Here is a 13,412-nt window from a genome sequence, read left to right on the forward strand (position 1 = left end):
TCTCTCTCTCTCTCTCTCTCTCTCACACACACACACACACACACACACACACACACACACACACACACACATGCGCGCGTTATTTATTGTGTACTGTTCAAAAGACAGATCTTTCTTCCAGACTTATCCCCCTAGACTTGATTAGAGGGATTGGAGAGATTGACTGTGGATCCACATGATTACATAAGACTCTCCCCTCCTCTCCTTTCTCTCCTCTCCTCTCCTCTCCTCTCCTCTCCTCTCTCCTCTCCTCTCCTCTCCTCCTCTCCTCTCCTCTCCTCTCCTCTCCTCTCCTCTCCTCTCTCTCCTCTCCTCTCCTCTCCTCTCCTCTCCTCTCCTCTCCTCTCCTCTCCTCTCCCCTCCTCTCCTTTCTCTCCTCTCCTCTCCTCTCCTCTCCTCTCCTCTCCTCTCCTTTCTCTCCTCTCCTCTCCTCTCCTCTCCTTCCTCTCCTCTCCTCTCCTCTCCTCTCCTCTCCTCTCCTTTCTCTCCTCTCCTCTCCTCTCCTCTCATCTCCTCTCCTTTCTCTCCTCTCCTCTCATTTTTATCACTTCTGTCTCTTTGCAAAATCAGTGTATCAGACAAAGAGTAAATAACACCAGTCTCTTCTTCCCCCGTTTTGTAGGAGAGATAGAGAAGTATGATTTTTCATCTTTACAGTGACTCATATCATGAGTTCAACTCCAGTAAAATACCAACTAATATGACCACAGCAACTGCAAAAAATAATTATGATTATATAAAGAGGAACCCCAAGGCCTTTTATGCTAAATGGCTAATTAACTGAGTTACAACTGAGTTAGATTCCCCAGACTGAAATGTCTCAACAAGAGATTGAATTAGACTCTTTTCACCTTCATGTTTCTGATTTGCACCATTTGGATCTTGTTATTACTCACTGTACTGGTTGAGTTTTGGCGTCAAAACATGCTGGGTTTCTGCATACAGGTTTAACTAGCTAACTCACAGGATGAGAAATGTGTTGTTAGAGGAATTGTCCCTGATTTTGGTGACTTTTCTTAGTGGTAGATATTGATGTGAATTTGGTGCACTGCCCTTCCTTTATGTGGGCAGGTAAAAGATGTAATGCCAGAGAGAGCAAGCAAGCATAAAGAATGACACTAAAGAAAAACTGATGGTTTGTTTATTTTATTTTTTCATGTACTAAATCAATACCTAAGATATGGCTGGAGATGTAGTATTTATTTACTTCTCTCCTCCTCTCAATGCTCACAAATACAATGTTTTAATACAGCTGAATTCCCAGTAAAGCTGTTCTCATTTACATGTTTTTTGTTTCTGTTGTCAGACAACGGAACAAGAATGAAACAGCATCTGAAACGTAGTCCATTAAGACTACATGTTAACTTCAAAGCCATTTCCAAGCTGCTGCTCTGCTGCTGCTGAAATCTTATTTTTATAATCATGACGTAGTCTGTCAAATTCACCACATACGCATAAGTCAAAGACAACAACTCTGCTGTGGCTTTGGCTGCAGTTACGTGAGAGAAAGTGAGAAGCAGTGCGATCCGAATAGAGAAAGCTCAGCCTCGTGCTCGCAGGGCAATACTGATGACTGTGTTCTACGGAGAGTACCGAAGATTTGGCCAGAAAGTTGCTTCATTCGTCAGAAGGTGCTATCTTGAAAACTAAAAAAAAGGTTCTAAAGGGGTCTGAGAAGTTGGGAAATCTGACGACAAATGTGCTAAGTTTGTAACACTGTTTAATCGTGCTAAATCATTTAAAAAAAGCAACAAGCAATGGAGGAAACTCTAACATTTGGCCTGCCGACCAGCGGGTTAACCTTATCACTCAGTCACGTGGCATTCGGCTGACCAATGGTGTAGCTTAATCACTCAGTCCCTCTCTCAGTTACTCAGCTGAATGAGGTCCAGCCAAAAAAAAACAAAAAACACATGAGATATCATTTTACAAGGTGACACAAATTATGATACATCACAAATGTTGTCTCAGTCCAAATGTAGTCGAGTTGCTTGGGAACAGCGAGGAGGCGACATCCACACAGCTGGGTGGTGATGAGGCCCTGCCAGATGTGCAGTCTGACTCTTTGACTTGGACTCTTCTGGGAGATCTGTAAAAGACCCATTACTGCCGAAGACACACTCAGCTGGTGACTGTAGCTGGACGTTACTGTAGCTCCATCCTCGGCTCAGTGGCCAGTGGTGTATTCAGGTACTAGAGGCTATGTCAGTGTTCTAAGCTTCTTTGAGAGTGATTAGGGTTTGTGTACTGTAAGCATGTATACGTGTGAAGCCCTGGATATGTCGTGCTCTGTATCTGTGTCGGTCAGGTAGCAGGGACTGTGGCATGCTGTCGCTCTGGCCTGGACGAACGCTGCAGATTAAAGATGGATGGCTGGAGAGTGAAATATGGTTTTCGTTTTCAGTCTGAGTGAGTGATGAGTTTGTGCTCACCCATCCTGCCAAAGTCTTACACTCCTGCCCAAATATAAAAAGAAAGGGGAGAATAGCAACTACTTTCCTGGCTGCACTCAGAGCTCCTCTCAATCTCAATCTCTCCCCTGCTGATACACTGCCTCCTTTTTTTTCGGACTGTTTGCAGCTGCGGCTGTTAACCTTTCTGAAATCCTGATTGTTCTAGCTGCAAGCCATCCATTTAGGCTGAAGGGTTTAACATACACCGCTTGAAAGTGTCTCCTCTCAACATGAAGTCCATTTTTAGGCAAATGAAAGAGAAGGTGTTGCTTAATGGAGCATCTTCTGGATTGTCTGGATACTGGATTCATCTAGAAGAAGTTACAGCCACAAAAAGGTCATGCCTCGAACTGGTACAAAAAACATTTTTAGGTCCTCAGTTCCTTGGCCTCTGATTGGTGCAGTGGAGAGACAGAATATGAGAGTTTACTTCTCACTTTCTCCACTGATGTTTATCTACCTGTTTTAGGATGTGAATTGTAAAATTTCACATTAACATTGCAGGTATAGGGATTGCAGCATCTCGCGGTTGCTACAGCGCTCTCCCGAGTGAAATATCTCTACAGCTTTGGGATTAATTGCTATGAAATCTGGTTCAGACATCCATGGTCTGGAGTGGATTAATCCTAATTCACTTGTCCAACTCTTTTGCACATGTCAGGATACCCGACAAACAAATGACCCAATTTCTGTTGGGTTCAGTTGGTCTTAATGCTAACATAGAATAATAACATCCTAAATGTTACCATGTTGGATTAACACACTATTAGCGCTAGTTTTTAACCCTGTGCCAGTTATTTTCTACAAGCAGACACACTGGCACCATCAAACGATGAATGAAGTAAATGAATCACAAATGGATAGATAGACAGATAGATAGATTTTTTATTCTTGCATATTAAAACTCAACAAAAGGCAACAATCCATTATGCTTACCAGCATAAGTGTGTTTAATAGTAAACACAGTACAATATAACAATAAAATAACAGCCATGACAGCATCAGGTAAGCATACTCAAAGCACAGCTGGAAGGACATGGAAGTTAATTGTATTTTCCAGTTTCTAACATGTAAATACAGTTCACATTAACAAGTGGTAATAACTACTGGGAATTTATTTTATTATATTTTGTGAAAGCTACAATAAATCCAACTTTGTGCTAAATAATACAGAAGTATCTGAAAAGAAGAACGGATGTGTCACATTCACTTAAGTTGACGTAACAAATGCTGATTTGGCAACACTACTGTTTCCCACTAAATTACCAGCCTTGTCTACAAAAACAAGCACAGCTCAACACAACTACTATTTAATTAAGTGTGTAAATTACACTAATTGTTGGTAACGTTGGTAGTTGCCATCTTGAAGTGTATGATGGCGTACGATGCTTGTAACTAGTCCCTGTGGGAGTCTTTCTCATCGGTATGTTGCATCCCACATACTGTGACAGAGACAGTGGCACCACTCAGACTGAGCTGAATCTGACAAACTGAGTCTGATACAGGGAACAAAGGGTTTATCTTCAGAGCATTATACTTTTAATCTTGTTAATTAACTTTTGCATATTAAATATTCTCCTAATTTCTTCTCAATCAAAAGTTGAATTGTCAGCAGTGAAGTACTCTGGGGTGGTGTGGACACACACACACACACACACACACACACACACACACACACACACACACACACACACACACACATCTGCCTCTTTTGATTAGCTGTCACCTTGGCTCACCTGCCAAGCACCTGCCTCAAAAACCAGCCTCAAAATTATACTCCAAAAATCCAATTCATTGTCCACATTTAATAAATGAGCAAGATTCACACATCACACACACACACACACACACACACATACACACACACACAGTGTTGGATTGCTGCTGGTTGTCACTGGAAAAGTTCTACAATTTCCCCACAACACTTTTGATTGAATCTGTCCAAGGTGAATAAATTTCCTCTTTATAATGAAAATGCTTTTTGTTTGAGGAAAAAAGCCCAAAACGTTTTATATAATTTAGAGGATGGCAAAAGGGGACCTTTTACCAATTTTTCTGTGACAATGAAATTACAAAGCCTGGAGAGTCTCAACCTAAAATTAACTTTTCAACACCTGTTGTCGAAACGTGTTGTTTCACAACGTGAAGTTTGTTTTGTTGCTTTTAATCTTGAAAACCTCATTTTTAACTCATAACACTTATCCTTGCCCAAATCTTTCCTGATGCAGACTGCCTCCCCGTCACTTCCTTGTCACTCTGCAGCATCTATCCGCTCGTCTTCTGCTGCTTCTTATTCTTACTCTGTATTAAATCAGATGATTTGATACAGTGGTAGTCACTGGACAGCTGCCTTTATGTGTGTGTGTGTGTGTGTGTGTGTGTGTGTGTGTGTGTGTGTGTGTGTGTGTGTGTGTGTGTGTGTGTGTGTGTGTGTGTGTGTGTGTGTGTGTGTGTGTGTGTGCGCGTGTGTGTGTGCGTGTGTGTGTGCGTGTGTGTGTGCGCGTGTGTGTGCGCGTGTGTGTGCGCGTGTGTATGTGTGACGGCTGGTTGGTGGGTTGGTTGGCTAGTGAGATAAGGGGATAAGCAGTCGAATGTTGATCCTTCTACACTCAGGGTCACCAGGCCTCACGTGCTCGTCCCTGCTCATGCATTCTCAGATTCAGTCTCATGCTCATGCTTTACTTTGCCTTGTTTTTTGTCTCTAGTCCTCACTGTGTCTCTGTCTGTCTGTCTCAGGACTGTCCTCACACGCCGCTGAAGGCGTTAATCTTTTGGCCTGATTTACAGTATCATGTCAGAGGTCACCGGCTTTCTCTCACTGGTGTTTCTTCCTCACCAAACCAACCACTCGTAATCTTTACATGGTTGGACTGACACAGTTCAGAGACCTCCATATGTAGGCTAACGTAGTGTAACTGTTACATACAGGAGACAGGAGGTAATATAAGGAGTTTAGTTTAATGCTGTAAACTAATATCTAATTAATAGATTTCCTTGTATTTCCTTTATTTTGCAGGATTTTTGGAAAATTTAAATAAATAGAAAAAATAAAGTCATTAATTAGACACTTAAATATGTTTTTCTTTCACTTTAAGCTGTGGTAAATTTAAGACTGACAACAAATCTTGTTAGGAAATGTCCTAATTGAGGTATGTTAACTTGTAAGAAATCTTAATGATAATTACTTTTTCTTTTCAAGCTATTTATGTTACTGTTTTTTTTTTCAAGTGTTGGATGAGGAGAAGCCTTTCTCTTAAGACTCCTCTTCCATCACAGTTTGGGTGTCATCTTTCAGTCTGACTGTCTCTCCAGTGATTCAGGTCATGTCTGGTCTTTTCCCCCAGTTCTCTGTCAATTAAGTCGTGTCTAAGTTTTAAAAAAAAAAAATGGTGACCTTTTTCCTTCCCTCCACATCAACCTATGTTAGTCTTTGGTCTACAACTTTATCAAGTTATAATAACAGGAATGATGTACTACCTCTCCCTTTGCTCTTATTTACGCTGCTCCTGTAACTGGGGCTATTCATCAGAAGGAGTTTTTTTCCGTACATGTGGCTTTAAAGGTCCCATATTGTATAAAGTGAGATTTACACTTGAAAATATCAACACACTCAGTCCACAGAGAAATACACACAGCCGGTATTCAGAAACTGAGCTTTTAAACCAGCCGTCAGGACTTCTGTAACTTCGTGATGTCACAACAAACCAGTCACCACTCTCAGCCATGCCCAAAACCCCGCCCACCCGGACTTACCATCCAACCTTGCAGGATTTGGTTTCTCTGAGTATTTAGCTGAAATCTGCTTTATTTTTACTTGATCACTCAGAAAACAGTCAGCCAATCAGAGGAGAGGTTCAGAGCCTCCTCTCTTCCGATTGGCTCAGCAACCTGTTGTTCCTAGAGCTCCAGAGAGAAGCCTGAGAGAGGAGATGTAAAACTACATGAGATGGTTTCTGGTTCTTAAAACCACAAATATATCTTCTTATGGATCAACACTTCAAATAAAACACAGGAGAAGTGTAAAATATGGGACCTTTTTAAAGGAAAGCATAACTTGGTTATTTATATAACTTTCCAAGAGCACATTAGCAACATTAGCAACATAGCAACTTACTTTCATTGGGTGTTTTGTGCTTTATTGCAAAATATAAACTGATTGTGACATTACAGTGGCCATGTAACCATCTGTTATTCTAAGAGCATCACATTAGTAATTAATGCTGCATGACAAAAATACATGATGTGATAGTAGTGAGTGATAATTTTAAAGGTGTGTTTTCACCACATCAAAGAAGCATAAAAATATTCATGAAACATGTTTTAATGATGATGATTTTTGAGTGAATATTAGGTAATGTTATGCACTGATTTATGTGATGAAAGAGCAGTGTACCTGCCTGTGTACAGTGTTCACAGAAACACGTTAAAAAACGTATTTCACCACTGACTTCACATGTTGTTCCCCAGAGTGCCCCCAATTCCTCCCTCTCATTCCATAATTTCTATGAAGTGTCAATACTCAGCGTTTGCTGCACATGTTTTACGTTCCCTGCATCTTATCCTTTCTTTTTTTTCCAATTTCTCTCTCTTTCTACTTTGAAACACTAGATGACTGTGTGTAGGTGCGCATGTGTGTGTTTGTCTGTGTGACTGGTAAAAATACACCACTTCATTTGCTGTTACAGCAAAGCTGTTCCCTCAATAATGGATAGGCTTTGATGGAGGGCATATGCCTGAGTTGGATGTAAAGCTACAAGAACACACACACACACACACACACACACACACACACACACACACACACACACTGGTCTGGTCTGTGAGTCAGAGACCGTTTGGAGTCAGACTGCATGGATGGACTGCGTCAGACCTATTTCTAATCCTATTTGGGGTTTTATGTCTCGTGGCTTCGATGAAATAATGTCATGGATTAAAATCACACAATAGCTCATGAGGCACATCTTTTTTTTTTTTGTCTTTCTTTTTTTTTTGTATTGACACCAGCTGATCTGGGTCTGACTGTCGTGTTTCATCATACGTTACTTCCGATGGGTGGATTTCAATATGGCTGAAAAACTCTGAGATGGTCCAAATGGTGGAGTGTAGTGAGTGTAGTGAAAATCAGTTACACATAAGGCAAGTACAGCTCATACACTGAGACAGTTACACAGAAGAAATTGAAAGAAAAAAAAAGATAATATCAATGAGAATCTTTTGATTATGGCATTCAGACTTCACTTTTAACTAAAAGGTTAGCAAGAAAACCCTGGATCAATGAAATGTGGTTAAACAATGTGTCCAAAAACAGGTGATTAACTTTTGGATCTGATATTTTCACATTGTCAGAGGGCATTTACTTCCTGAACTACTGCACAAAAAATAGACGCATGTATCATGTAACTTTTAATCGGGTTTTGCATTTTGATGCTGACTGAGCTTCATGTTGACCTTAAAATTTTCTTCAGATAAACTTTCATAACAAATAAATAGGATTGCACAGCCTTGGTAGAGGTTCTCTGTCTGCGTTCTATGATTTTTGATTAGTTGCATGATCACAAAAGAAAGTGATGTAAACCTGTGAAGACGCTTTCAAGTATAACTTTCTAAATCTTATAATTTGAATCATAAAGTCCATTATATATATATAAAAAGACACCATTAGTCAGATCAATAAACTTTTTTATGAGCATTATCTTCATGCCAGTTATGGAAGTGGGAGAAACTCTTTTGGCATTTGTAAAAAGCCTCTGTGTTTACATGTTTAGATTCATCATTCTATCCATTGAAGCTGCAGCTGATTTCCCATATGCACAGATTGTGAACAAAACACATTGAAATTGAATGCAGATGGCGCCACATTATGTGCTGTGTTATGCCAGCTGGCCTCTCTGGCCTCTTTTCTCATTTCACTTTTCTCAATTCAAGAATCTTTATTGACACATGTGTTTACCATTTTTTACGAAGTCTTCACAAAGACTTCACAGTCACACGAGCATGTGAACAAGCATACGCATGAATGGAGACGGTTAACGCTAATCATGCTAACATGATTACCATTAACCAAGTCATCATTTTTGAGTTGGCTCCTGTTCAGCTTGTTGACCTGACAGTGTGTGGCAAGAAGCTACACCCCCCCACCCCCCCACACACACACACACACATTCCAAGAGCTCCTCCCGCCCACCCTCTTCTTTCCATCATCCCAGCTGTGAAGTGTCATCAGAGATGACTGACAGCCAAACTGAGGCGATATGAATATGAATGGGAGTGTGAATATAAATATGCAGATGAGGAGGGGAGACAGTTTGGCTGCTGTCTTCTCTTTAAGACAGATCTGTCAGAAAATGACGGCAGTCATCCTTCAGCCTCACTACTGTAGGATAAGATTGGCCCACTTACTGACCTGAAGGTACTGTATTGTTTCAGGCTAAGGCCAATAGCATGTGTTTTAAAACACAGGTAAAATATGAACCCAGTTGCTCATTGAATGTTTGGAAATTGGTTACCAATGGTTACTTGGGACAAATCATCACCGTTTGCCACCTATATCTCCATGACAACAGCTGTTGGCATCGATACGTTCCTATATACAGTATACCGTACACATAGACACACTTCAACATCCGACAAACCCAGTGGACTTTCCTTATTCTCCAACAGCCCCAAACTGTAAACGAGGCTCTCGCTCTTAACAGCTGGTGTCAAGTGGACTTTCCTTGCAAAAAATAAATACAAAGTGATGTGTTTCATAGATACATGTTTGTTTATGATTTACAGAAAAGGTGGCTAGTTAGCATTAGCATGAGCAAAATCCACAGAAGCTCCAAGTTGATCTGTGGAAAGTCGCAGCAAAAACTCTTCTCTTCTTCTTCTTCTTCTTCTTCTTCTTCTTCTTCTTCTCTTGCTCTTAACTATTATCATTGTAATTGTGAAGCCAGGTTTGAACTTCTACTCAGTATCTGATGGAGTTAATGTGTATTTGTTTGTTTCTACAGCGAGATCAATCACCTGGAGTCAGGTCTGGTGGTGGAGCTGTGGAATAAGGGTTTGATCTGGGACACTATGATCGGCACAGCTCTGATACCCCTGGACGCGATTCGACAGTCTGACGAGGTAACGCACCTTCGTCCTTTCATCCTCACACACATCGCTGTAATATTAGACTCATCATTTCTGCACGGTCTTGTTTCTTCTGAGCATATGAAACGTCATTCTCGATCCAGGGATCCACTTACTAGCCTTGTCAGACCTTTCAGCCATGTCTCACAGTCTTCTTCAGCGAGTATTCCTCATCGGTTTTTAAAACTTAAAAACAAACAAGTGGGCAATGAAGCAAATTTTGAATTGCAGATGCTTGATTCATGTCTTGATGCTCAACTATCTCCGTAAATATCTACAATCTTCTCCGGTTCCTGCACGACAGCAAAGTTTTGATCAAAGTATTACTGTAGTTTTAGGTAAATGCGACACTTGGATTTGATCAGTCAACAAGACGGATGCTGTCATGGGCCATTTTGGATAATGTTGCACGTAGCTTACTGTTGTAATGCAAGTATTCTCACTTTCTTCCCAGATGGTTGCCTCTGTTTCTAGCCTTGTTTTCTCACCAGAGAAATCAGAAACGTGGTCTAAAGTTAAACCAAGCATAAACACATGTATAGCTACTTTTTAATAAACTGAATCGGTTTAATTTGCATTGAACTAATGGTGGTTGCACTGGTTGCAGCCATTGAAATGCCATAAATTAGAGCTGTTTTGTTTAAGTAGAAGACACAGTCGGAAATATCTTACTTGTGGCTAATCTGAGTGTATTTTTCCCACTCTAATGCTTGTACGATTTGACATGAATGCAGCATAAAGCCTCACAGTCTTGCAGTTGTCTTTTTCCAAATAATTTGTCACAGCTTAGCCCACAATTATTACACGTTAGCAACGGGAAGTAGAGATGCAGATAAATGATGTGGTGTCATCTTCTACCTTGCCGGCCCTTGCTACAGGCTGTTGTGTTTATACTCTTGTATCTGCTACTGTAGGGCTGCTTTAGCTCACCACAACGCTGAAAATAAACACACTCACCTTCCACCTTCCTATTCTTACTTATTAAAACACCATCTTTACCTGTCAGCTTACTCTTAAAAAGCTATCTTGCAGGTTGTTAGTTAGAAGCATTTGCCAACTCATTTTAGTGTGCTGCAGGGGGGCTTGTCTTGCCTCCGCACCTCATTACTCTTTCTGAAGAGTTTTAAAGTGATGCGGCAGTGCCTGTGTAGTCATTAATAATTCAGCCTCCTGTGTTTGACTTCTCCACTCAGTTTGAAGAACAGTAAATGCTCACCCCAGTTTTAACACCGTCTTAGCTGCCAGTGTTGTTCCTCGCATCTCCGTCTTTTGCTCAGGTTTATTTAATGGCATTCCTCCTTCAGGCCACCCACACCTTCAATTACTATGTTGACACTTTTCATTGACTAAATATTATCACCCTTTCCTTTGTTTTTTGTATTTTTTACTTTCTATCTACTTTCTTTCTCTTTCTCCCCGTCCCTCTGTTTTCTCTGTTTCTCTGTATTTCTGTCCTTCAGGAGGGACCAGGAGAGTGGACGTCTCTGGACTCTGAAGTCTTAATGAGGGAGGATGAAATCTGCGGCACCACCAACCCAACTCCACACCAAGTGCTGCTGGACACCCGCTTTGAGCTCCCCTTTGGTATGTATATGTACACAAACGCATTTGCTCACAGAGCCAGAAAACTAGCATGAGGAGGTTTGGCAGCATCATCATTCTGATGCTTTCACCTGTACTCTGCATGAGATTTGAAGCAGCTCTAGAAAAAAAAAAACTGGTAGTTTGGCATCTTTGGCTGAATGATGGTTCAACTCTTGAGCTGATGGTTCACAAAAAAACAACAAAATACACAGTACTGTATCTCCATGAACACACTGTAAGGGCTCGAGAAAGAAGAAGACATACATTTCAGTCTCTAACATAAGCCTTAAACTGATGATAACATCATGAGGAGTTACCACACTTCCCCACAACGTCCTATATGGTATAAAAGTAGATGTCCACGTCTTCTTGATTATAAAAAGCAGGTCTAGGTTCTATGTTCATACTGTGAAAGTATCAAAGCGCTCAGTCCACTGAGAAATGCACACAGCCTGTATTCAGAAACTGAGCCTTAAAACGGGCCATCAGGACTTCTGTAACTTCGTGATGTCAGAACAAAGAAGTCACTGCTCTCACTCATGCCCCAAGCTCCGCCCACCTTGCCCCAAATAACTCTCTATCAAACAAAATATGGACTGAACTACTGAGAGCCTTTTATCAGCCAGGTGTTAAACAAACGCAAAGTACAACATTTTTACTGTGGAGGACATTCTCTCGCCATTTCACTGCGCATTTATACTTTTTTATAACATAATAAAAGGGACAAATAACACAACCTTCAGAAAATACCTGAGATGAATCAAATGAATGAAAGTGAGAAAACATGCGAAAACAACAGATTCCTGAGTATACTAGATTAAACTTCTATTAAACTGGTTAACAAGCAAGTTTGGAAATGAATGAGAATATACTGTATGATTTTTTTCTTCTACAAAAGACTAGACCCCAATCAAGAAGCAAGAATCCCCCATGTATTTTGTATAAATTGTATTTGTCTTTTCCTTGTTGGTAGTTGGAGCTCAGACACATTTACTTCAGCTCACACCGGAGTTGTTTGAAGTTGTGTTCATCTGCGATGGTTTATCCCTTGTAGAATCCCCATTTATTAGATCTTGTGGAGGTGCCATTTAGGTTGATGAAGTTTTTATGAAGAGTTTCTTCATGGTGACATTTTGGCTGCCCTGAATATACTCCAAAATATTTATCATTACTCTTGAATTCTATGTTTTTGCTGTTTTTTTTATTTTTTATTTCTGAAGTGTAATCACCTGAACAGCAACAATTATTTGAATTGTTATTTTGTTTCCTTGGCACGCTGTTAATCTCAAGGAGTTGTCTGAAGTGTCTGTTCTTGAGCTGCCTTTGCCCCCCCCCCCGTACACTGCCCGGCACTTTTATTTATCAACACTTACCTGATGTCAAGATGACACTGGTTCATGCTGCTGTCCGCTCAGGGCCTGAAGATGGAGATAAGATAGCACTTTCCCTATTTAAAGAAACTGACAAATGCTTTAAAAAAAAAAAAAAAAAAAAAAGTATAAGTAATTGACATCCAGTCAACAGCATCAGTTCTAATCAATAGGGAGTTGCATCTTTTTGGTCGTCACTTATTACAGTGAGTCATCCTGAAGCACACAAACACATTAAAATGACTGTGTGTTGTGGATTAACACAATCAAAAATATCCCTTAAATATAGAAAAATTACACATTTTCCATTTAAGATATGGATGTTTTTTGTACATGTAGTTTACATTTATTAATATTTAACCAGTATTTTATTCCATCTAAAATGTAAATAAACAGGATTTGTCAAACGTGTACAACTGTCCTGTACAGTATAGAATCTGCTTGGCAAACTGTGACTGTCTACTGTGAATAACATTTAACATACTCTGGACACAAAAGAATATTAAAAAGTTTAGATTTAAAATTTAGACTTAGACATTTGCTCTAGTGCTCTTAGGCATTTAAAAAAAAATACACATCATTTTAATTACGAACAAATAGTAACATGGCAGAGACTAAAGCCAGGGTTTCATATTTTCCCCTTTTCTCGTCCTTTTCTTTTTCTGTCTTCGGGGAGGTCTTGTGAGGAGGTTGCTTTTTCTATTTCTGGGCCCCCAAAAGGAAACCTCCTCATCAGCTATTAAACACACATGAATATAAGATGGGGGCACATCAAGTGGTGTGGATGGAATAAGACAGGATGGGACAGGGAGCATGGAGGAGAGGCAGCTGAGGGAAGGGTGGAGCTACAGTGTCTGTGGTCTTTCATTTCTTTTTGCACTTTGGC

The 13,412-nt window shown here is 40.3% G+C and overlaps 1 protein-coding gene across 1 annotated transcript in view; it reads left to right on the forward strand.

The window, feature by feature from the left end:
- The window catches only part of LOC130169248 (protein unc-13 homolog B-like), a 180,700-nt gene that overhangs the window by 33,636 nt on the left and 133,652 nt on the right, over positions 1-13,412 (forward strand). The window contains exons 4-5 of the mRNA XM_056375810.1: positions 9,449-9,566; positions 11,033-11,156. Of these exons, the coding sequence (XP_056231785.1) occupies positions 9,449-9,566; positions 11,033-11,156 (242 nt within the window). The remainder of the gene's footprint in view (positions 1-9,448; positions 9,567-11,032; positions 11,157-13,412) is intronic.

Source organism: Seriola aureovittata, chromosome 5 (assembly GCF_021018895.1).
Source record: "Seriola aureovittata isolate HTS-2021-v1 ecotype China chromosome 5, ASM2101889v1, whole genome shotgun sequence".
Classification (NCBI taxonomy): Eukaryota; Metazoa; Chordata; class Actinopteri; order Carangiformes; family Carangidae; genus Seriola; species Seriola aureovittata.